The 22,767-nt window shown below is 39.5% G+C and overlaps 1 protein-coding gene across 2 annotated transcripts in view; it reads right to left on the reverse strand.

The window, feature by feature from the left end:
- Positions 1-18,438, reverse strand: part of HIF1A (hypoxia inducible factor 1 subunit alpha) — a 42,874-nt gene extending 24,436 nt beyond the window's left edge. Inside the window, exons 1-2 of one of the 2 annotated variants that reach the window (XM_056133184.1) lie at positions 18,030-18,438; positions 401-591 (exon numbers count right to left, since the gene is read on the reverse strand). In XM_056133184.1, the coding sequence (XP_055989159.1) occupies positions 401-591; positions 18,030-18,064 (226 nt within the window). In that variant the 5' untranslated portion in view covers positions 18,065-18,438. The remainder of the gene's footprint in view (positions 1-400; positions 592-18,029) is intronic. The other variant, XM_056133185.1, reaches the window with a different exon arrangement.
- Positions 18,439-22,767: the final 4,329 nt, after the last annotated feature.

Genomic DNA, 22,767 nt, shown 5'->3' on the forward strand with positions numbered 1-22,767 from the left:
TGATTCAATTAAAAGAAAAAAAGGAAGTGATCCTTGAGTGTAGAGTAGAGCCAGGAGTAAGTCCTGAGTACAGCTGGGTGTGGCTTTAGGAGGGGGTAAAAAACCAAAACAAAAAACTACAATTGCCAGCTGCTTCTCCCATGACTGTTTAATGTAAGGCAGCAATGAAAACCACAGAAAAACAAAAGTGGTTATATTATTCCAAGGAAGATATAGGAAGGCAGGTGGGGCAGAAGAAAGAAGAAAAGCCTATTAAAAATCCAGATTAAAGCATTAAATGCAAGTAATAAAAGGGGTACCATAAAGAGGGATTAAAAGTATGACAACCTTCTGGAAAAAATTATTTAATTACTTCAATTTCTAATTTGCAGGCCTGTTAAACCCTTCTTAACCAACTCACCAGCATCCAGAAGTTTCCTCACACGTAAATAGCTAATGGTAAGTCTCATAACAGAAGCTTTATCAAGGTGCGAGCTCACATTATGGGGAAGTGGCAACTGATGAGCAAGTTCATAAAAAACTTCAGATTCTTTACTCCGACGAGATCGGGCAGCATCTCTAGACTTTTCTTTTCGGCGTTCAGAACTTATCCTATTTAACAGAAAAGAATATAAGGAAATTTTGTTAGTTTGCCTTTACTTAAATAATCTATACTTTTCTGCTTGCCAAAGAAGCTTTAGAACAAGTAATTAAACTATATAAAAAACTGTTTACTACTTAAATACATTTTTCCCCCTAAAGGAGAGTTGCATGTGTATGGATTATTGAAGACACAGCCACTCTCACAAGAAGCCCAGGATGAAACTTAAATCCTCTACCATGTCAAATTGGAGATGTTCTTGTTTTAGTGAAAACCTTAAAAATCATCCGTATATCTAAGGTTGCACTTCCAGTGGTATTCTAAAGTAGTCTCCCCTTCCAAAAAAAAAAAATTGTATCAGAAAGTCTCAACATAGCCAACAGGTATTAAGTAGGTAAAATAGTTACACCTAAAAACTTATTTTTGACATCATTTTGTTTTGACTCCAGAACTTTCCCATTATCTAGCACATAGCCAGCAGCATCAACTATGGGAGTCTATATAAGCAACAAAGGAAAGTTAAAATCTTCAGGTTTACTTCTTACTCTCTTAGAAACTCATATATTACTGATATAACAGGTATCCAAAATAGAGATATAGCAGGAAGAAAAAGATCTGGTACAATACCAAGAGTTTAAAGAACAAGTTAGCAAAGATTAATATAGGAGTCGATATAATTACATACTTCTGTTGCTGTTACAGTGCTAGGGGTCATGCTCCATAAATGTGGATTTTATAGGGCATTAAACCCAGAGAGCCTCACACATGCAAGGCTACACTCCACCACTGATGTACATCCCTGAATCCCTACAATATGTCTTTAAGAAAACGATACTAAATATTCAGCCAGAAATGTGCTTACATATCAAAAGTTGACCTCTTTTGCTTAAATGCCCAGCAATATCTATTCCTTCTGGCCCAAGACTAAATCTGGTTCTGATGTTAGCTTCTTCACAAACATGTGCTGTTTATTAAAACCTATTATGTACCTAACTCTATATTGTACTAGGTGATGAATTCTTTTCTCATAATACCCTATAAAAAGGTTAAACACTATCCCTATTTTACAGAAATAGTCACTCTCAATGTAGCAAACTCGATTTGAATGCAAATAACTTTTGACTGTAGCTTTTGCTATTACCAGTGTTTTATCTAATTGAAAATGTTGCTTTTACTTTAGGTACTCTACTGTTTTCCTATGCTCCCTCTCTCCCCCCAGTAATGCTCAGTCCCCAGGCTACTTTGGTTATAAGATCAGGTCTGGTGAAGTGGTGCTGCTCAGACCTCTGGCAGTGCAATAATAAGGCAATAATAATTCCGGGGCAGTGGCTGAGGAGACAATCTGGTGCTGAGGGCTGAATTGTGGACATCACAAATGTGAGGAATGTGCTCCAGCCTTTGAGTTATCTCCCTGGTCCTTTGTTACTTTACTGAATCCTTCTTATAATCCATTAAATGCTCTTCCACCTCTAATATTCCCTTCAAATGATGTGTACACTTGCAAGTTTCAAAGAAGAAACATTCTGAAAATAGAAGATGGGTCCTCAAAAAATGCTTTGTTATGTGAATATTAAATGCTTGTATAGTGACAAAAGTATATCTTTTTTTAGCACTTACTCAATTTTGGGCTGGAGTGATAGCACAGTGGTAGGGCGTTCGCCTTACAAGCGGCCAACATGGCTGACCCGAGTTCGATTCCTCCGCCCCTCTTGGAGAGCCTGGCAAGCTACCGAGAGTATCTCGCCCGCACGGCAGGGCCTGGCAAGCTCCCCGTGACGTATTTGATATGCCAAACACAGTAACAACAAAGTCTCCAATGGAGACGTTACTGGGCCCGCTCGAGCAAATCGATGAACAACGGGAGGGCCTTTACCTTTACCTTACTCAATTTTGTAAGTCCATTTAACTCTTAAACTTAAATATAGTATGGGAGCATTTGTTGTTAATAGCTGGATTTTGACACAAACATTTCAATCCAGGAATCAAGATAAATTTAACTGAAGTATTTTGACACTTATAGATGGCTATTAAAAACTGCAAGTACTTTTCAAAGCAGTTTATTAATAAAAAACAATATAAATTAAATTATTTCGGTTTTGCTTTGGGGCAGGAGTTGGGGTTCAGGATGGAAATATCCAAAATATTGTGGTGGGAAGGTGTAATGGTGATGGGGTTGGTTTTCAAATATTAAATGTAATCAAATATTGTGAACAATAGCACAGCGGGTAGGGTGTCTGCCTTGTACACGGCCGACCCAGGTTTGATTCCTCCACCCCTGTCTTGGCAAGCTATCGGTGACGTAGTCAATATGCCAAAAACAGTAACAAGTCTCACAATTTGTTGTAAGACATTACTGGTGCCCACTCGAGCAAAATCAATGAACAACGGGAGGACAGTGACACTGACTTTATAAAAATAAAATTTCAAAAAAGACTGAACAGTTAACATTCCAATAATGAATAAGAGCTCCTTTTCCCAACATCCATGCCAACACTCCTTGCTTTTTTTTTGTAACCTGTGTCAGTCTCTTGTATAATACATCATTATTCTTTCTATTGTTATTATTATTATAAAAGACAAATAGCTTCATTGATTTTATGTCATTCAAGTCACATGAAAAATAAAATAAAAAATAAAAACTGCAAGTACTTGTAAACTACTTACGTATTTGAATAAGAATTTTCTCAATGCTCTATAGCATGTCCTTAAATAACACAGTTTCATTATATATGCATTTTTTTGTAGATGAGAAAAAACAATCCCAGTCTAATGTTGAACAAAAGCACATTATCTGAGAACATGGTTTCCTTGTAATTGTTTCATTTAACGTTGCAATTTCTGAGAACCAAGTGACTATGCATACAATTTTCTTTAAAACCTAAACAGTTGATTACACTTCCATGAAATACAACAATGTCAACAGTTTATAAATTTGATTTTTATGTGCTTTAGAAATGCCTCATTTCAGTTTGCAAATCAATTGTATAACATTTAAGACTCTCTGTCACACAACACACACACACACACACACACCCCAGTTCCTGGAGGTAGAGAGGAGATCTTGTGTATCTCTGTAGGCCTTATTATTGCAGATATAGTTTCCTTCACAAATCTGCTAGTAAGAAACACTGGGAAATGGATTCCATCTGTTTCAAGTAAAACTATTTTTTTTCAAGATGATCTGTAATCTCAAAATAAATCAAAATGCAACTTTATATGCCACAACTGGTCCATATGCTCAGAATCTTCACAGCAAAGTTGGTCAGACTTACTATCCCTCTCTCTCTTGATTCCTCAATCTAATCGAAGCTACCAACAAATGAAACATCTAGTGAAGATTCAGATAAATTTATTTAAGTTATGTACTTTAAAGGAAAACTGCATAAAAATATTAAAATACTTCTAATATTTTCCACAATTACTATACCATATCTGATGGGATTCAGATAGTAGGCAACAAACTACAAAGAAAAATATATAAATATATGCCTCTCAGAGAGCCCGGTAAGCTACCAAGAGTATCCTGCCTACTTGGGCAGGGCCTGGCAAGCTCCCCATGGAATATTCGATATGGCAAATACAGTAAGGACAACAGGTCTCATTCCTCGGATCCTAAAAGAGTCTCCAATCGTTGGTAAAAGACTAGTAAAAAGAGGCTGCTAAAATCTCAGGATTGGGAGGAATAGAGACATTACTGGTGCCCGCACAAGTAATTCACCAAATCAAGGGGATGGCAGTGACACAGTGATATCACAGATATCACTTTAAGGATATCTGATCAAATCGAACATGATCATAAGTTTCTCTTTACCTTTAAAAGTATTTGTATCATCCAGAATTTGAAAGTTAACGATTGTTTAGGGTTTAGAAGCTAAATGTTAAGACAAATCCAAGAAGTGTTGAGCCTGGACAACACATTTACCACATTTATGGAATAATGCATTTAAGCTAGTTTAGACTCTGTGAACAGGAATTTGAACATTGGCCAGAGACATTACAGAGGGTAGGGTATCTGCCTTAAACGTGGCCCACCCAGGTTTAATCCCTGGCACCTCAACTGAGCATGGCTAGGAGTGATCCCTGAGCTGGGCATCACCAAAACCAAACAAACAAAAACAGAATTTGAAAATAAGCCAATATATTGGAAGGAAAATAAGCATCAAGGAAATAAGTATTATGATATTTAAAAAACTTTCAAAAAATAAAATCCATGCCTTGGATCAAACAGGGCATGGTCAGATGCAATGCAAAATATTATGAATTTGATTTCTTTAATCCCTGTACAATCTCTCCAGCCCATAGAATCATAGTTATCGACCAAGAATTAGTTTGATACATAAGTACCACAGAAATAAATCCTCATATATATGCAGGAGGCCCAAGATAGTATAACGAGTATGATGCTTGCTTTGAATGTGGACAACCCAGGCTTCTTTCCTGACACCTCATGTGTTCTACCCCCACATCTAAAACTGATCTTCAAGCACAGCTGAGTATGGGCCTACAGAATGCCCTCCAAATACACAAATTTAGGTCACCAAAAGTTTTTAAGTCTTATTATTTGGGTAATTATTTTAAAAAGGATGTGTCAACATAAAAAAATGAAACATTTAACTGTAACCAAAGCCACCAACAATTCAACACTCTGCTTGATAAATTCGATGTAAAAACACTCTGCTTGATAAATTCTATATACATGTATATATGTGTGTGTGTGTGTGTGTATGTATGTATATGGGCTGGAGTGATAGCACGGTGGAAGGGCGTTTGCCTTGCAAGCAGCCAACATGGCCAACCCGAGTTTGATTCCTGCGTCCCTCTAGGAGAGCCTGACAAGCTACTGAGAGTATCTCGCCTGCATGGCAAAGCCTGGCTACCCGTGACATATTCGATATGCCAAAACACAGTAACAATTGTCACAATGGAGACGTTACTGGGCCCGCTCGAGCAAATCGATGAACAGGAGGACAGTGACAGCGACAGTGATGTATGCATGTGTGTTGTAAGTCATATATATATTGTAAGTCACATATATATGCTGCTGTAAGTCACAGTGATCTCTGGTTGAACAAATTATTAAGCCATTTGAATTTTTCAAATCAATTTGTTCACATTATACGGGAAAATACCCCTTCTGCCATTTGCAATGAAGACTTGACTGTTAATTTTACACTGAACCCATTTAAACATTTTAGCTGTTATTTATTTGTAAAGTCAGGTAGTTTCCAACTTACCCCTGCAAACAGGTTAAAAGACAATTCAATTAGTTCTAAACACACACAAAAAAAAACACACACAAAAAAGTAGGCCTTCTTTGTTGTTTTGCTTTTGGGCAACACCTGACAGTGCTCAAGGATTATTCCTGGCGGGGCTCAGAAGGACCATTTAAGGTGCTGGGGACAGAACCCAAGTTGGGCACATCCAAGGCACATCTCATACCCACTATACTGTACTATTTCTCCAGTTCAAGAAGGCACTCTGCTTTTTTGGGCCACACTTGGTGATGCTCAGGACTTACTCCTCACACTGTGATCAGGGGGACCATATATGATGCCAGAAATTGAATCCAAGTTGGCCTCATGCAAGGCAAGAACCCCACCCATTAAACTACTACTGCTCCAGCCATCAAGAAGGCATTCTTAGTTTCCCATCCTCTAATAATAAAACAAATACCCTCGAGAATATTTTTCTTTCTTTACTATTATGGAAGGGCTGGAGCAATAGCACAGTTGGTAGGGCATTTGCCTTGCATGTGGCTGATCTGGGTTTGATCCCTCCGTCCCTCTTTGAGAGCTCGGCACTGAGAGTATACCGCCCGCACGGCAGAGCCAGGCAAGCTCCCCGTGGTGTATTTAATATGCCAAAAAACAGTAACAACAAGTCTCACAATGGAGACATTACTGGTGCCTGCTCAAGCAAACAGATGAACAATGGGAGGACTGTGCTACAGTGCTACTATTATGTAAATTATTATTTTAGAATAACATGTCCACATACACAAAAAAACAAGTACTCTTATTTAATCTGCACAGGGAGGATATTAATTGGGGCAACAATCAATGTTAAGGGAAAGTAGTATTATACTACTATGTAAGTTCAATGGTGGTTTAGGTCAAAGGACCTCAACTTTAGCTTATCTTCTGGAAAAAGGCTTGAATGGTTCTAAACCATTATCATGAGACTACATGAAAGTAAAATCTGAAACCAATTATTATAATAATATGATTAGAATGATAGTTCCAAGTTTATGAAGTACTTACCAAGGGCTGTTTTGAATATTCACATGGGTTAATATCTCATTTACTCAATAGTCCTATTGGGCAATTATTCTTATCATCCAAATTTACACAGGAAACCTAGAGAGGTAAAGCAACTTATGCAACTTCACACAGCCATTAAGTCAAAATGTCACACAGTCAAAATGATAGCTGTATGAAAGTATTAACAGCAGAATCGATCAAAAATCTACATAAGCTGTCAAAATAAGGAGCCAGCTTAGATCTCAACCTCTTTGCCATTAGTTATCATATACTCTTTTTGACAGAGGAGGTTCAGTCACACCTGGTGTTGCTCAGAGTTGACTCTTGGCTCTCTGCCACTCCTGCAAGACTCAGAAGGTGACTCATATGAGGTGAAAGGGATCAAACCCAGGTTCGCTGCATGCAAGGGAAACACCCTATCTACTGTACTATCTCTCTGCCCCCACTTCCTCACCTTTGCGTAAGCTAATGAACTAAAAACCCTAACCCACAGTAGATAAAATGCTACTCTTCCCAAAAGGCACAGCTAGAACAGGGGTGGAGATGGGGGTGGGGGTGGTGGTGGTGGCTGGCGGCGGCTGAAGTTGGGCTGAGGCTGGGTAGGGAGCCGGTGAGAGTAAGCTCTGAGAACCATGAGGTGTACCCTCTTCCTTGCCAAAAAGGAAAAACTGCTTGGTAGAAAACTTTTTTAAAATATTAACTGAGCTGATTTACAAGAAAAATCTACAGCTCCATCCATTTTAACACCAGAATGGATCAAAAGTCCTATGTATGAGAAAATAATAATCCATAAAGGCACATAATCTACAATGACATTTAATTTATGATACAAAGGAATCCCACTGACATAGTTAAAAACAAAGAGACCAGAGACCAGGTGAGACAATAAAGGTGTTAGGGCTTGCATGTGGCTAACTCTAGCTTGATCTCTGGTACCATTTATTGGTCCCCCTAGCACCACCAAAAGTGACAGCTGGCAGAAGCCCTGAGCAACTGCTGGGTGTAGACCCCAATAAAAAATAAATAAATAAATAAATAAATAAATAGTCTAGCAGGGTAAACTGGTATACAGCACTAGGAAAAAGAATTCTTTGTATGGGGAGTTTTATTTCACTTTTCTAAAACTTGGGCTAAAACCATTGATATTTTGGGGCTTATGCATTATTAAGCAATGAAATTTAAGAGCCTTAACACATAAGACACATGTTCTAACAATTAACTTCATCTATGCTCCTTCCATTTAAAAAAAAATCACAAAGTTTTCGGATGTAAGTATGAAAATGATACTGGCCATTTTTTATACAATAAAGACAATGTCAATGACAGAATGAGATCAACCTGCTGAGCAAAGCCAATCTGTCAAATAATATTCATGAGAAAGTCAAGGATAATTACACTTGTGCAGACACATGAGACTTTAGATCAAACTATCTTTTTAACAAAAGTTAGATTGTAAGAGCCAGTAACTGGCTTTTAACCCCTTAAAACTGAGTTGCTTTTGTAACTTGAAATAAAAAGAAAAGACATAGATTATAAGAATAAAAAGTCTTAAGACACACTTTAACCAAACTGCCGCTGTTAAAAAAATATTTAATAAATGATAAAGAAAATGGTAGTCAGTTAACTGCTGGAGAGTATAAACTAGCACAAACTTTCTAGGAGATAAATAAGCAGTACTTTTGAAAGCTTTGAAATTCACACTTTTTGGCCTAATTTTACTTTTTATATTTCACTATTAAACAGGGACCAGAGAAAGACTATAGGGGTTTAGGTTGATGTCTTGCAGGCAGCCTACTCTGGTTCAATCTATCCACAGCATTGCCTGGTGGCACAAGCATCACAGGGTCTAGGCCTGGGTCTGAGCAGCACAGAATTATTCAGTCATAGCATTGAGCTACAGGCGGAGAATTGCTGAGCCTTCTAAGTGCTATCTGGGAGGAAGGATGAGGAAGAAAAGAAGATGAGGAGTAAGAAAAAGAAAAAGAGGGAAAACAAGAGGAAAATGAAAAAAGAAAAAAAGAAATGTTTATACTTAAGAGCCTATTAACTGTAATGCTGTAATAGAAAACATCAATGAATTTAAGTGTCTCAAAAAAGAGTTATGATGGGACATTTAGATAATGCAATACCATTCAACCTTAAATACATTTAAAAATAGTATTTAATGAAATTATTTCAACACTTAAATGTTCACTACATACTCTGTGGCAAACTTCTCCTGGTAGTATCAGAGATTAAATGCTCTGCCTCACATGCAAAGCATGATTTTTACCAGTGAATTACATCTCTGGCAGGTGGTAAACATTTTTGTTTATTCTTAAACAATCTGATATAAATTTATTAGTCATGTTATGACCTTTTCTGAGTGTCAGGATCTCTAAAAACAGCATGTAGTTTTCTACCCTTTGAACAAATGTGCTTAATATCTTACTTTGAGAATAGGTTTTGATATAAAGGTTATAGTGGTTATATACTAGCTCAGACTTAGTATATAGAGAACATTAAAACCCACATACTTTTGCTAGCAACTAATACTGTTACCTAATTTAAAACTTGGAACAATCGTGCAAAATTCCAAGAATCCCATTTCTTCATAGAGTGAAAATAGATGAAAATTTAAACAAGACAGAAATAGTTGTGCCCAAAAGTTGACAGTGGAAATTTCTAGGTAGTGAAATAGTAGGTGGTTACAATAATTTGTGCATTTTCACTTCTCTGTTTTTCCACCTTGAAATTTTTATTAAACATTAAAATAATCATTTAGCAAAAGCAGAAATTCTGAATACACTGAGAACTCATAAAGGCTATTACAAAGTAAGCAGACTCAAGCCCCAATATTACCATTTAATTATAAATAAAATTTGCAAAACTATAAAATATATGTATCACTGTATTTAACAGTAAATGTTCTCTTTACATATCATAGTATGGCTGGGACGGTTTTAATTTTTTTGCCAGTTCCATGGCTTGCACAATTGCTATATTTTAGTGAAGAAATTCCTGAAGCACAGTGGTATCAAAGAGAAAGAGTGATGCAAATGTCTGTCATTCAGTGTGGTGGCATTACTCTTAAGTATTATGGGGAAGTCAGAAAGTAATATAATTTAAGTATCTACATTAAAAGTAGAAAACATAACTTTTCTCCTACCAAAAATAACTTAGAGAATAACAATGAATTAAGGAAGATATGGGTAAAGTGCAATATGAAAAAAAAATTAAGATGACATAAGAATCCACAGGGCTGAGATGACTGTCAGGTAAAAGGTCAAAGTAAGCAAGACAATACAAAGTTTATAATCGAGAAAATGAATTAGTCTGATTTTTTTTTCCTTTGATGGTGCAAAGACTGAATCCAGGGTCTCACACATGCAAGCAAGTGCCCTACATCTCCAATGCTAAGTTAGCCTTATATAAAGGCCAGTGGGTGTTTTCCAAAAATTGTAGGGACGAAATGTGGTTTGTGGACTTTGAATAAAGATAACATAATCAAAGTAAAGGAAAAACCACCTAAGCAGCTGTTGGGCACACATTATCTTATTTCTAAACTTCAGATACCAGTATCTAGAATCTGAAAATACATGTTCATGGAGTAAATATTATCCAAGGTATGTTTAGAGCATTCAGTAACAGGGCTTATGGCATATATTTAATAGTTTTTTAAAAATTATTTAATAGAGGGTGGGAGGCTGGGGCCACACCCAGAGATGGTAAGGGCTTACTCCTGGCTCCACACCCAGGTTTCATTCCTGGCAGCCTTGGGAGACCATATTCTCATTAGGATTGAATTGAACCAGGAATTGAATCAGGGTGTCTGTGTGCAAGGCAAATGTCCTACCTACTGTAATATCACTTCAGCCTCCAAAAGATCAATATATCATGCTTCAAATTATAAGTTTAATATTAAAATATGTTTGACTTGGAAGTTTAAAATCAGAGGAATCACCACTTCACATTACATTTCAAATATTTATCTACTTAAAAGCATGCACGTTTTTTAAAAAAGATTCTTAAAACTGCATAGCTCTTAACCAGATATTACAGAGAAATTCAACGGACCATGGTAATAAACAATAATGTTTATTATTAGGGCCGGAGCGATAGCACAGCGGGTAGGGCATTTGCCTTGCATGCGGCCGACCCGGCCAACCCAGGTTCAATTCCTCCACCCCTCTCGGAGAGCCAGGCAAGCTACTGAGAGTACTTCGCCTGCACAGCAAAGCCTGGCAAGCTACGTGACATATTTGATATGCCAAAACACAGTAACAAGTGTTACAATGGAGACATTACTGGGCCTGCTCGAGCAAATCGATGAACAACGGGAGGACAGTGACAGTGGACAGTGACAGTGATTAGGTATAAGACTTATTTGTTTTGGAGCTGCACCTAATAGTACCAGGGAACCATGCAGAGTCAGGAATGGAACCTAAGACTCCCTGCACACCAACCCTTTGAGTTTTCTGCCAGGCCCAAGACTAATTTTTGAGAGAAAATTCCAAACAGCTGCATTAATTTTAAAATGCAGATATATGCGCTTCTATTATTAACTTTAAATGCTGCGAGGGCTCAAACCCTGGGACCCATATACTGCAACACAAAGGCTCTGCAGCTGAGCCACATACCTGGGTCACATTCAGTAGTAATTTTTCTAAGATTTTCTCAAACTGCAATGACCTCTAGGATTAGATGAAAGAACTAGGAATCATCTAAAACTTTTACCATAAATCTTAAAATCTAAAAATTTTGCATTTGATTATGAAGTTATAGTAATAAATTTTAGAAACAAGTATCTAATGCAACAACTGTTAACAGTTATCTTGAATAAAATATAATACTTATGACAAAAATAGCAAACACTGTCTTTTGTTTTTTTGGACCACATCCAGAGTGCTTAGAGATCACTGTTGGGGAGGGGCACTGGGGATTTAACCCAGGTTGGTGGCATGCAAGGCCTACTGTGCTCTCTGGCCCCACAAACACTGTTATACATATATTTGCTGTGCACTGTCCTAAGCATGTCTCATATGTTAACTACAAGGCTGTTATCAGAAAAAAAAAAACACAAAGTTAGGTCAGAAGGAATAATACATAATTCAATTATTAATTTAAACATTTTAATGTAGAAAATACCCATAAGAGCAAGAATAATATTTGAACAGATAGGGCTTTATTACCACCTTGCACATGGCTGACCAAGGTTTGGTCCCCAGCATCCCATATGATCCCCTGAGCCTAACCAGGATTGATCCCTGAGCAGAGAGTGAGAAGTGAGTCCTAGCACTGCCAAGGGAAGGGGGGAAGGAAAGAAGAGAGGAAGGAAAGAAAGAAGGAAGATGCTTATGATAAATTGAAAGAACTTGTATAAATCTATGTCAAAAAGTACATTTAGTTCAGAGACATTCAGTCTTAACTGTAATAAAAATTCATAAGAAATATACCAACTGACATCCTTGCTCAGAAATATATAGTTCAAAAGAATAAAGTAATCCCTGGCATTGGGCAAGGAATAGAGTTAACCAAGATATAATGTCAAAGGAAAAAGGGCTGAGCTCATTAATACATGTAGCTACACAAAGTCAAGGAGAACAATTATGTATATAAATTGTACAGATATGAAGAAGTTCTATTTGAACTATATATTTGAAACATAATGAATTATTATGGCGACTATCTGAGCAGACTGCAAATGATGATGGTAGTGATGAAAATTGTTTATACCCGATACATCTCTGGAGCTTGACAATTTCTACAATGAGAATAGATATATGTTATTTTTATAATTAAAATATTTTGGGGGCTGGAGTGGCACCAAAAACAAAGAACCAAACAAAAAAACCCTTCCATTTCCCTTATAACTACTTTTCAAGTCATGAAGTGATTTTTAAAAAGTCAAGAAAATCTTCTGTTTTTACAAATTTAGACTTCATGTATTACATTTTTCTGCATGAGCTATTCCAGTAATAAATGTTTATCATTTTATTTTTGAAGAAAACACATTAAAAGTTATTTCTTTTTGGTTTTCTTAGCCAACATCTCACTCTGTGTTCAGGGTTTACTGTCAGTAGTGCTTGGGAGACTATGTGGTGCGGGCTGCATGCAAACCAAGAACCTTAACCATGTTCAGCCCCAAAACCAAAGTTGTTAATATCCAAAGCACTAGAAAATACTTAATTATTGATGTTCTAAGAGACTAAGGAATACAAGTACTTTTTTTGTTTCTTGGGGGGGAGGGCAGGGGTCACAATGTCGATGCTCACCCTGAGTTACTCACCCAAGTTACTCTTGGCTCTGCACTCAGGAATTACTCCTGGCTGTGCTTAGGTGGACCACATGGGATGCCAGGGATGGAACCCGGGTCAGCCGCATGCAAGGCAAACACCTTCCCCGCTGTACTATAGGTTTAGTCTGGGATACAATTACTTTTTAAAATCCCAAGACTAGTTCATTTTTAAATTCTCACCATACTTTAGCTCGTGTATTTGCCACAAATTATTTTTCTCTCTAGCAGAAAACAAATAAACATATACACAACTAGTACACAACTGAATAAAATACACCAATAACTGATCCCAATGCACACAGCAAGAAACAAAAAAAAATTCTTATTAATTAAAAGTCATTTTCTAATAGAAATCTAATTCAACATTGAATTTCATCTAGATTCTTCCTTTTCCTTTTTGGTTTTGGATCACATCCAGTAGTGCTCAGAACTTACTCCCGGCTCTACATTCAGTGATCACTCTTAACAGGGCTTGGGGAAACTTAATAGATGCCATGGATGGAACCTGGGTTGGCCACATGTAAGGCAGGCACCCTACACATTGTGCTACTGCCCTAGCTCATCATTTATTTTATTCTAGTTTAGAAGCAGACCTTTAATAACAATCTTAGATAAGACTAGTTTTTTTCCTGGTTCATGAGCACCACCAGAAACACCCTAGCGAGTACAGGCAGGAGGCTCAGCAATGCCTGGTATTGCCAAAAAAATTAAATTTAAAAGAAAGAAAGAATATAGTCTTAAAGACGTTGGGGGGCTGGATCGATAGCACAGTGGGGAGGGCATTTGCTTTGCATGCAGCTGACCCGGGTTCGATTCCCAGCATCCCATATGGTCCCCTGAGCACTGCCAGGAGTAATTCCTGAGTTCAGAGATAGGAGTAACCCCTGTGCCTCGCCAGGTGTATCCCCAGAAAGAAAAAAAAAATTAAAGATGTTAAGGATATATGTAGCTCAACTGTAGAGGGCATGCCTTTTATGCTTGTGGCTTTGGGTTCTTCCATCTCTAGACACCATATGCCCCTCACACCTCCACATGGAGGAGTTGTGGCAGCCATAAAAACAGAAACATTAAAAAATTCTAAATTTTAAAGTCGTATTAAAAAATGAGTACGAACAAATGCAGTAATCAAATATTCACACATAAGGTTTTTTATTTCACTGTGGAAGAAAATAAACAGTAAAGTCCTGAGAAAAAAATTGTCAAGAGACTAGTTCTCTGCCTCCTATACTCCATTCTTAACATACAAGAGTATCACCACAAAATCTTAACCTTGAGCTCAAACCTTTTGTAACCTCTAGTGTTACAAAGACACAGTTAACAGAAAGATTAGATGTTCTCCAAAGAAATGAAGCTCTGGAGTGGATCTTTATGGAATAAACTTCCATACTCATCAGTCAAGATTAGTGTTTTCCTCACAAATACCTTGCTGAATTAAACATACGCTCAGTAAATTATTTAACTATAGGTTTATGACACAAAGATAAATTTAAAGTAATTTAGTTTGACCAGGATGAAAGGAAAACAAAGAGGTAAAGGCTTGTGAAGACGGTCTAGAGTAAGTGTTCAAGTATAACTGAGACTGGACGCCAACATAATCAAGAGACCCATCTTATAAAGGTCCAAATGCAGCGTTAGCCTTTTTATTTTCAGGAGAGACAGAAAAGCTCCAAGAAGACAAGTGAAACTAAAATAAATGATCTGGAAAGACAATTTTAAATTTGTCATTAAATTTTAAATGTTGTAGCAGTTTAAATTATAACTTGGTCATGTCTATTTTCAAATATAATGTCACCAAGACTCCAATTACTCACTGGAGATTATTTTATTTTATTTAATCTTCAAACAATCGCTAAAATGGTCACTGATATCATCATTGCAAATGGAGAAAAACAGATTCAGAAGCATTCAGCAACTTCCCAACATATATAAAGCAACAAGTAAAAAGACTGAACTCTAAGGTATTATTCTCTAGCGGTATCCGTAGCTATAAGCATGCTTCTCTTCAAACAAGAGAAACAAAATAAATAAAATCGTAACAAAAATGTTTACTAATAGATGAGGGGGCTCATTGATTTCTGATGATGCCCTTAAAGAAGGGAGTTGAGGATGTCTATTCCCAATGTCTTTACTTAAATGACACTGGGAATACACATAACTGAATAACTTGTTCTTGGAAAATCTGAAGTAATCTGGCTTGAAGCCTAAAAATCAACATTAAAGTGGTTAAGTCTAGCTTCTACTATGAGAAACTTACATGAAATGCCCCTATGTTAACATCTATTATAAACATTCTGTGTTCTGATTTCTTTCAATCCTTCAGCTTTTTTAGTTTTTCAGACCTTCTTTCAAAAGGACAACTTTTCTTTCTACCTAGATTCTGGAAGCTCATTTAATGAAAAATTGTAAAAAGAAAACCCCTGTGTCTCCATCACCCAGTTACCTTTTCAGAAAGTTTGAAAATGATCCATGTAAGTCTAAAAATCAGGCATGTTTAACAAACATTTAAAAGTCGAGTGGCCACCATTAATAGTTTGTCTTAGTTTTTCAGTTTTAAGGCTCTCTATATTAAGAAATGATTCCATCTGAGTTCAGATTTGCAAATATTTTAAATGCTAAAATCTTGAAAAATAACAGATGGGATTGAGGAAAATCCAAACTCCAGTTTATAATTTAGAGGGAGGGGTTCACAAGAGCTAATTATTTCATTTCCATTAAAACTGGTTTTGATATTCTCAACTGGTGAACTGCAAAGAAATGACTATAATATTTCATATAAAAGGAAGTGATTGGTACATAACTTCGGTTTAGTCTTAAGTGTGATAAAGCATATGACAAAACTGGCATCACACTGAGATAATCTTTAGATTTACAATACAGCAGTCTCATTTCATTGAAAGTATTGCAATCACTTCTGCAAAAATTAACTGCTATTAATTCTTAGAAACTCTGGGATTTAAGTCCAGACTTGCTTACTTGGCAACTCTTTTGAATTTTTAAGTGCTACAGTACACATATATTGGAAATATATTATTCTAGAGACTAGGAACCAAAGAGGAGCTACAAAATTGCAAGAACATACACAAATTTATCTTCTACTGATAGCGATTAAGGAAGTTAATCTCTCCAGAGTGGAAGGATTTAACAGTAAAAACAGTCTATTTAGGGGCCGGAGCGATAGCACAATGGGTAGGGCGTCTGCCCTGCACGCGGCTGACCCAGGTTCGATTCCCAGCATCCCATATGGTCCCCCGGGCATCTGCAGTAGTAATTCCTGAGTGCAGAGCCAGGAGTAATCCCTGAGCATTGCCGGGTGTGACGCAAAAAAGAAAAAAAGGACAGTCTACTTAACCACAAGTCCTACACAAATCTTCTATTTCTTAAAGTAAATTTCTCTAAGTTTTAAAATAAGTGAATCAAATTGTGAGGGAATGGGGAACCACTCAATTCCATCGGTTCCGTTCACAGCTCTGAATCCCATGTATCTTCTACACTCAAACTTCAAGGTGTTTTTTTAAAACTTGCAGTAAGTTCTAACAGAATGATAACTTCCCATATAGCCTGAAGGTTCTCTTTCAATACACCCAAATATCAGGAAAGAAAATAAAAGTTCTGCAGGATCCTCGCGTTCCATCCATAGTGAAATCTTTAGCGTTCCATCTTTAGTGAAATCATGTATTTCTATTTCGACCTGACTAAAACCGTTTGCCCAAATTTCTGCCAAGCCGCTCTGTTTCTACGAAGATATTTGCAAGAAATCCAGTATCTTTCACGGACCAAGTCTGAACGATCCTCCTCCTCCCGTCCCGTCCCGTCCCGTCCCGTCCCGTCCCGTCCCCTCTCTCCCCACCCCGGTCCTGACAGGTGATAGGAACGCACAATAGTATCCCACGCCGGTGTTCCCTTTTCAAAGGCGGCTGTTTCTCTAAAATTCCCGTTACTCAGACTCGCCAAGTCTAGCAAGTTTTTCCAAGCGAACTAAAACCAAACCAAACCAGCACGTGCAAACCGAAAAAAGTTCGCATCGCAGGGCCCTCGCAAGCAGCAAAAAAAAAAAAAAAAAATCTCTCCTGCACAAAGGCAAAGCCCACTGGCCGCGGCCGAACCGCGCGGCAGGGTTCGGTGACCGCGTTCGATCACGCGCGCCCGTGTGTGTGTGTGTGTGTGTGTGTGTGAAATGTGGAGTGTGGTGTGTGGTGTGTAGAGTGTGGTGTGCGTGACGTGTGGTGGTGGTGGTGGTGGTGGTGGTGGTGATGGTGTGTGTGTGTGTGTGTGTGTACTGTGTACGGCGTATATGCAGTGTGTGTGTATGTGGAGTGGTGTGTGTGTGTGTGTGTGTGTGTGTGTGTGTGTGTGTATGTGTGTAGAGTAGGATGGTCGGGAGCCCCGGGGGCCCCGCCGAGAGGAGAAGCCGGGGACTGGCGTGCAGCAAGGGCCGCCCTGGGGCCGGGCTTCCAGAGGCGCCCGGAGAGGCTCCGCCGGGCGGGAAGCACGGCGGCTCGAGTCCGAGCGGCGGCTCCTTTCCCCTCCGGGGGTCTCCGGGAGCCGGTTCGTCCACCCCGAGGGGGGCCCGCGGCCCGCGGGGCTCGGGGTCGGGGAGGGAGGAGAGCGGGTCACCACGCGGGTCCGTCCCTCCCCCCCTCGCCACCACACACCCCCGGCCCTGAGGGGACGGCGGGCAGGGGCAGCCCTCGGCCCCAGAAAGCACTTTCGAGGCGTCTTCCACCCCCCACGACAAGATGGCGACGTGGACAGAGGGGGGGAGCCCCCGCCGGCGAGCTCGGGGGAAAGAGGGGAGGGGAGAAGCCGGAGAAACAAAAAGGCGCCCCCCCACCCCCCACCCCCTCCCCATCCCCGGGACGCCGAGGCCGGCCCGGGCGCCCGCCGCGGCGGCTGGCGGACGGAAGGGGCTTACTTTTTCTTGTCGTTCGCGCCGCCCGCGCCCTCCATGGCGAATGGGTCCCGGCGAAGCCTTCGTGGCCGGCGGCCCCCAGGCTCGCCCGTCCAAAGCCGCCGGCTGCCTCCGCACCAGGGGAGAGCGAGCGACCGAGAGAGAGCGAGAAGGGGCAGGCACGTCCAGACAGGGCTGGGGTGCGAGGCGGCCAATCCCTCGTGAAACCCCAGGCGACAATCGCCGGGCTGCAGGGCCGCCTCCGAAGAGCCGCTCTCGGGGCCGCTTGTCAGGGCCCGACGCACCAGCAGAAGCGGCGGCGGCGGCTCGATCCTCGCGTCCCCTCACACTAGGCGACTGCGTGCACTGAGAAGCTTGGGCAGCGGCAGACGGCGGGCAAAGGCGGAGGCGCGCGCGGGGACGCGCACGAAGGAGGCGGGGGAGCGGAGCGGGGGGGGGGGGGGAGCGTCGGGGACGCGCTTCGCCGGGACCCGGCGCGCATTCTGGCCAGCCCGCCTCACCTGAGGGGGAGGCGGGTTCCCTGAGAGCCAATGGGGAGCGACGCAGACGGCCAGGCCCCACCCCAGCCCTCGTCGCTCTCAGCCAATCGAGAGACGGTCAGCTGAGGCACAGCTGGGCCGCGCTCACGTGCTGGTCTGTGTGCTGCTGGGTAGGAAGGAGAAAGGAGCTGGGCTGCGGCTAGCCTGGTTCTGAAGACGCCGCACCTTCTCCCCGGGAAGGCCGCGATTGGCTTTGGGAGGCGCTGCAGAGAGGGAATTTCGGTTTGCGGCGTCCGAAGCCTGCATCACATTGCCTTGTTTTCCGATGCTTAGGGGTCTTCCTCTTTCTCCTCAGCAGCGCTGTGCAGCATTGCCGCCTAGCTCTGTTAGAGTTCTAGTTCTAAAAAAAAAATAAAAAAAAAAAAAGCAGACTTGTCTGCCTAGCGATAAACCCTTTCGTCCTTTTGCTCCAGTTGGGTTACAATAAGGTCTTTCTTGCCAGGTTACTCAACTGTGGCCAGTGTCAGCACTGACTGCATTCTTTGCCATGGAACTGAAGTATATGCAGTTTTTCTGTGATGGTTCTATTGCAGATTTGGAAAAAAAAAAAAAACGGGTGGTTCAGGGGGGCACACCCACAATGCTCAGGGCTTACTCCTGACCCTGCACTCAGGAATCATTCCTGATGGGCACGGAGGTCCATAGGAGATGTTGGGGATTGAATCCCAGTAGGCCCTATACAAGGCAATCACCCTACCTGCTGTATTATCGCCCTGGCCCTTATTGCTGATAAAATTTTAGAACAACCCTTTGACTGCAAACTTCTCAAAGGAAGAAATAAACATAAGGGAATATTTAAAAATCTGAAGTTATTTTAGGATTTACAAAATGACAGTAGGTATGAATCACTGATAAAAGTACAAACCTAAATTTCTATTAAAGAGTAGGAAAAATGGCTTTAGGCAGAATTTTTTTTTCCTTGTTGCTTGGAAAAAAGCTAGTGATAATCATATTAATTGGAAAGGTTGGAGGTGGATGCAGAACTCACCCTCGTTTTGAGACTGTCTTGAATTGAGTACGCAGAGTACTCAATTGAGGAGAGGATTCTCCAGACCCTTCACTGAGACCCGTGCAGACAGGATTACTGTGTATGGTCTGTCTGATAACGCGACTTTGCGGCTACTGAGTAAGATTTACATTTATTGGTTTTAGGCACTTTTTCAAGCAGTTTCAGTCTCTTAAAACAATTTTGAGTTCAACAAAGAATCATTGCACAGATATCCCAGTAGATTCTTTAACTTTCCATGTTTAGTTTATTAAGTACATTAGTTACAATATAGTTTTGAGTTCGTTTATTAATGTACATATCTGTAGTGGATTTCAATTATACTGCTTTGTAAAAGCAGGGTATATAACAGCACTAAACTTTTTGCCTCTTTTTTCTTTCAATTTTTGGACCACACATAGCTGTGATGGGGACTTACTCCTGGCTCTGTGCTCAGAGATCACTCCTGGCTGTGTTGGGGGACGATATGTGGTGCTGGAGAGGGAGCCAGGTCACATGCATGCAAGCCAGGAGCCTTACTGCTATGTTATAGCTCCAGCCCCTTTAATAGCACTAAACTCTGACAAGAACAACCAGTTTATAAAGCAACTTTTTTCAGTATTAAATTACATTTAATCTTAATTTTAAAGAAAAAGAACCAATAAATGTTTTGCATACATTTTTTCATTCTCACCATCAAAGAAAAACTGATGCTCAAAAGTTGTGTTAAGAAGGTAAGACAAGTAATAAGTAGCAAGGTTGTTTGTTTGGATTTATTTTGGTTTGGTTTTTGATTGTTTTCTGTCACACACATGGTGCTGCTGATTTACTCCTAGGTCTGTGTTTAGGGATCACTCCTGGTGGTGTTCAGGGACCATACAGGGGGCTGGAATCACAGGGACAGAGTTGGTTTTTGAGTGCAGGTTTCTCTTTTTTGCTCTTTGCCATTCTTTTCAGAAGCATTTCTATCTTCTTTCCTCAGTACTGACACTTATCTCAATAAATACTTATTGAGGTTGTATCTTCTATCTCTTAAAAAAGAAAGTAAGTTATTGCAGCTATCCCATTAGCGTTATGTTTTTCCCTTTTTTGGAAGTGGGGGGGTAGGCTACTCCTAGCTCATGTACTGATGATCATTCTCTCCCACCCGTGCATGGCACGGAGGACCATGCAGTATCAGCAATTGATCGAGACCTCCCATGTGCAAACTCTGCACTCAACCCACCTATCCAGAGGACCAAGTGGTGCCAGTCCTCCATCATGCAATGTTTATGCTCTAACCCATTGATCTGCTCTCTCAAAAGCTCCTCAACCCAATTATTTGGCCAAAGATATCTGGTTTTTTTGTTAATGAGATTTGTTATTTATTTATCTTGTTTAGTGAATTATGGTGTGCAAAATGCTTTCTCCCATTTATGAAATGTCTTTTGTCTTAATAATAGTTCTTTTTGCAGTATATAAACTTTTTAGTTCGATGCAGTCCCATTTCTTTATTTTTGCTTTTATTTCTGTGGCTGTTGGGTTGAATCCTCAAAGATATCAATGAAGCCAATATCATGCAGCTTACTGCCTTTGTTTTCTTTTATATATTTTATCGTTTTAGGTCTATCATTCAACCATTCAGGTTTTTTTGTTTGTTTTATAGTTTTGGGTATCTGTTTGTTTATTGTGGGCCACAGCTGGAGGAGCTTAGGGCTTACTCTTGGCTCTAAGCTCAGAGATCACACTTGACATGGCTCAGGGGACCATATGTGGTACAAGAGATAGAACCCAGATTGCGTATGTTCAATCTTCTCTTCTCCCCCTCCAACCCTATTCAAGTCTTTAATATATTTTAAATTAAGTTTTGTATTGCTTCTATTATATTTTTGTTATGCTGGGGGCACACAAGGTGAGGACCAGAGCCTTCACTTGGTGACAAACTCGAAGTCTCATACTGGCAAGACATGTGGTTTACCACCAATCTGCATGCCCATCCCAAAATCTCTTTTTAAATTTGGTCAGTAGACCCACAAGGAAGATAAAGTTAAAGAGTGATCTCAATGCCAGTTTGTCTTTTTCATATCTAAAAGACTAAAATATCCTGAAAAATACCTAAAGATAGCAAAGGGTAAAAAAAAACTACACATATCTTAATTATATTAAATATATAAATTATAAACATTTCAATTTTAAATTCTGAAAACTAAATGTTAAGGATAATTGGCACTAGAGTCAAGAGTGAGCTCTGACACATTAATAAGAAGTAACTTAACCCTTTGTGTCCTATAAATGCCGCAGAATTAAGAGATGATTAAATGAGATAATACATGCAAAACTCTTAGAATAATATTTGGCAGATAGTAAGCTATTTCTGTATATCATGCTTCTTTTGTCATGATAGTTTTATAGCGTTTAGTCTAGAGATTGTTTACTTTGTTTGGTTTGTTCCCAGGTACTTAATCTTTTTTATGCACTTATAATAGAATTTTGCCCGTAATTTCCCTTTCCTCTAACTCATTTTTATATATAAAATGCAACAGATTTATGCTGTGTTAAAATAAAACATCAAAATCATGAGCCATTTAAAATTGTTCTAAAATGGGCTTTATTAATTTTTTTAAAATTTTACTCTACAAAAAGACAAAGCTAGGGAAATAGAAAACAGGTCACATGTTGGGATAAAACATTTACTGACCACATTAAAGGCAAATTTATATCTAAAATATACTAGGAGCTTTTGAAACTCAACAGTAAAAAAATAGAAAGCCTAATTTAAAACTATACAAAAGATCTGAGCAGAAAACTCATTAAAAGATATACACAGATGGCAAATAAGAATATAGCATGATGTTCAATTACATATGTCATTTGGAAATAGAAAATTTAAACAAAATCGAGAAATAGCATGCACTTAAAATGACTAAAATTCAAAACACTAGGTACCAGGATGGTCCAAAGACTACAGAGACATCTTTGCAAGTGTAAGAAAACAAGTTCAGTCTCCAGTGCTACCCATGTGCGCCCAACAGAGTCTCTTGTGTTTGGAACTCCAATACTGCCATGAATTGTGTGATAATCTAGTGATGTATGTGCAAGTATTTCAAACAAGGTATGTAACCCCAGCAAGTACTGCTTCTCAAGGGCTATGGCCAGGAGTCCAACCCCTGATGAGTATATGTATGAATCTCACAGCAACTTCTAGGAAACAGTATACAGCTAGAATGTTCATGAGCAC

Source organism: Sorex fumeus, unplaced genomic scaffold, assembly GCF_029834395.1.
Source record: "Sorex fumeus unplaced genomic scaffold, SorFum_2.1 ptg000098l, whole genome shotgun sequence".
NCBI lineage: Eukaryota > Metazoa > Chordata > Mammalia > Eulipotyphla > Soricidae > Sorex > Sorex fumeus.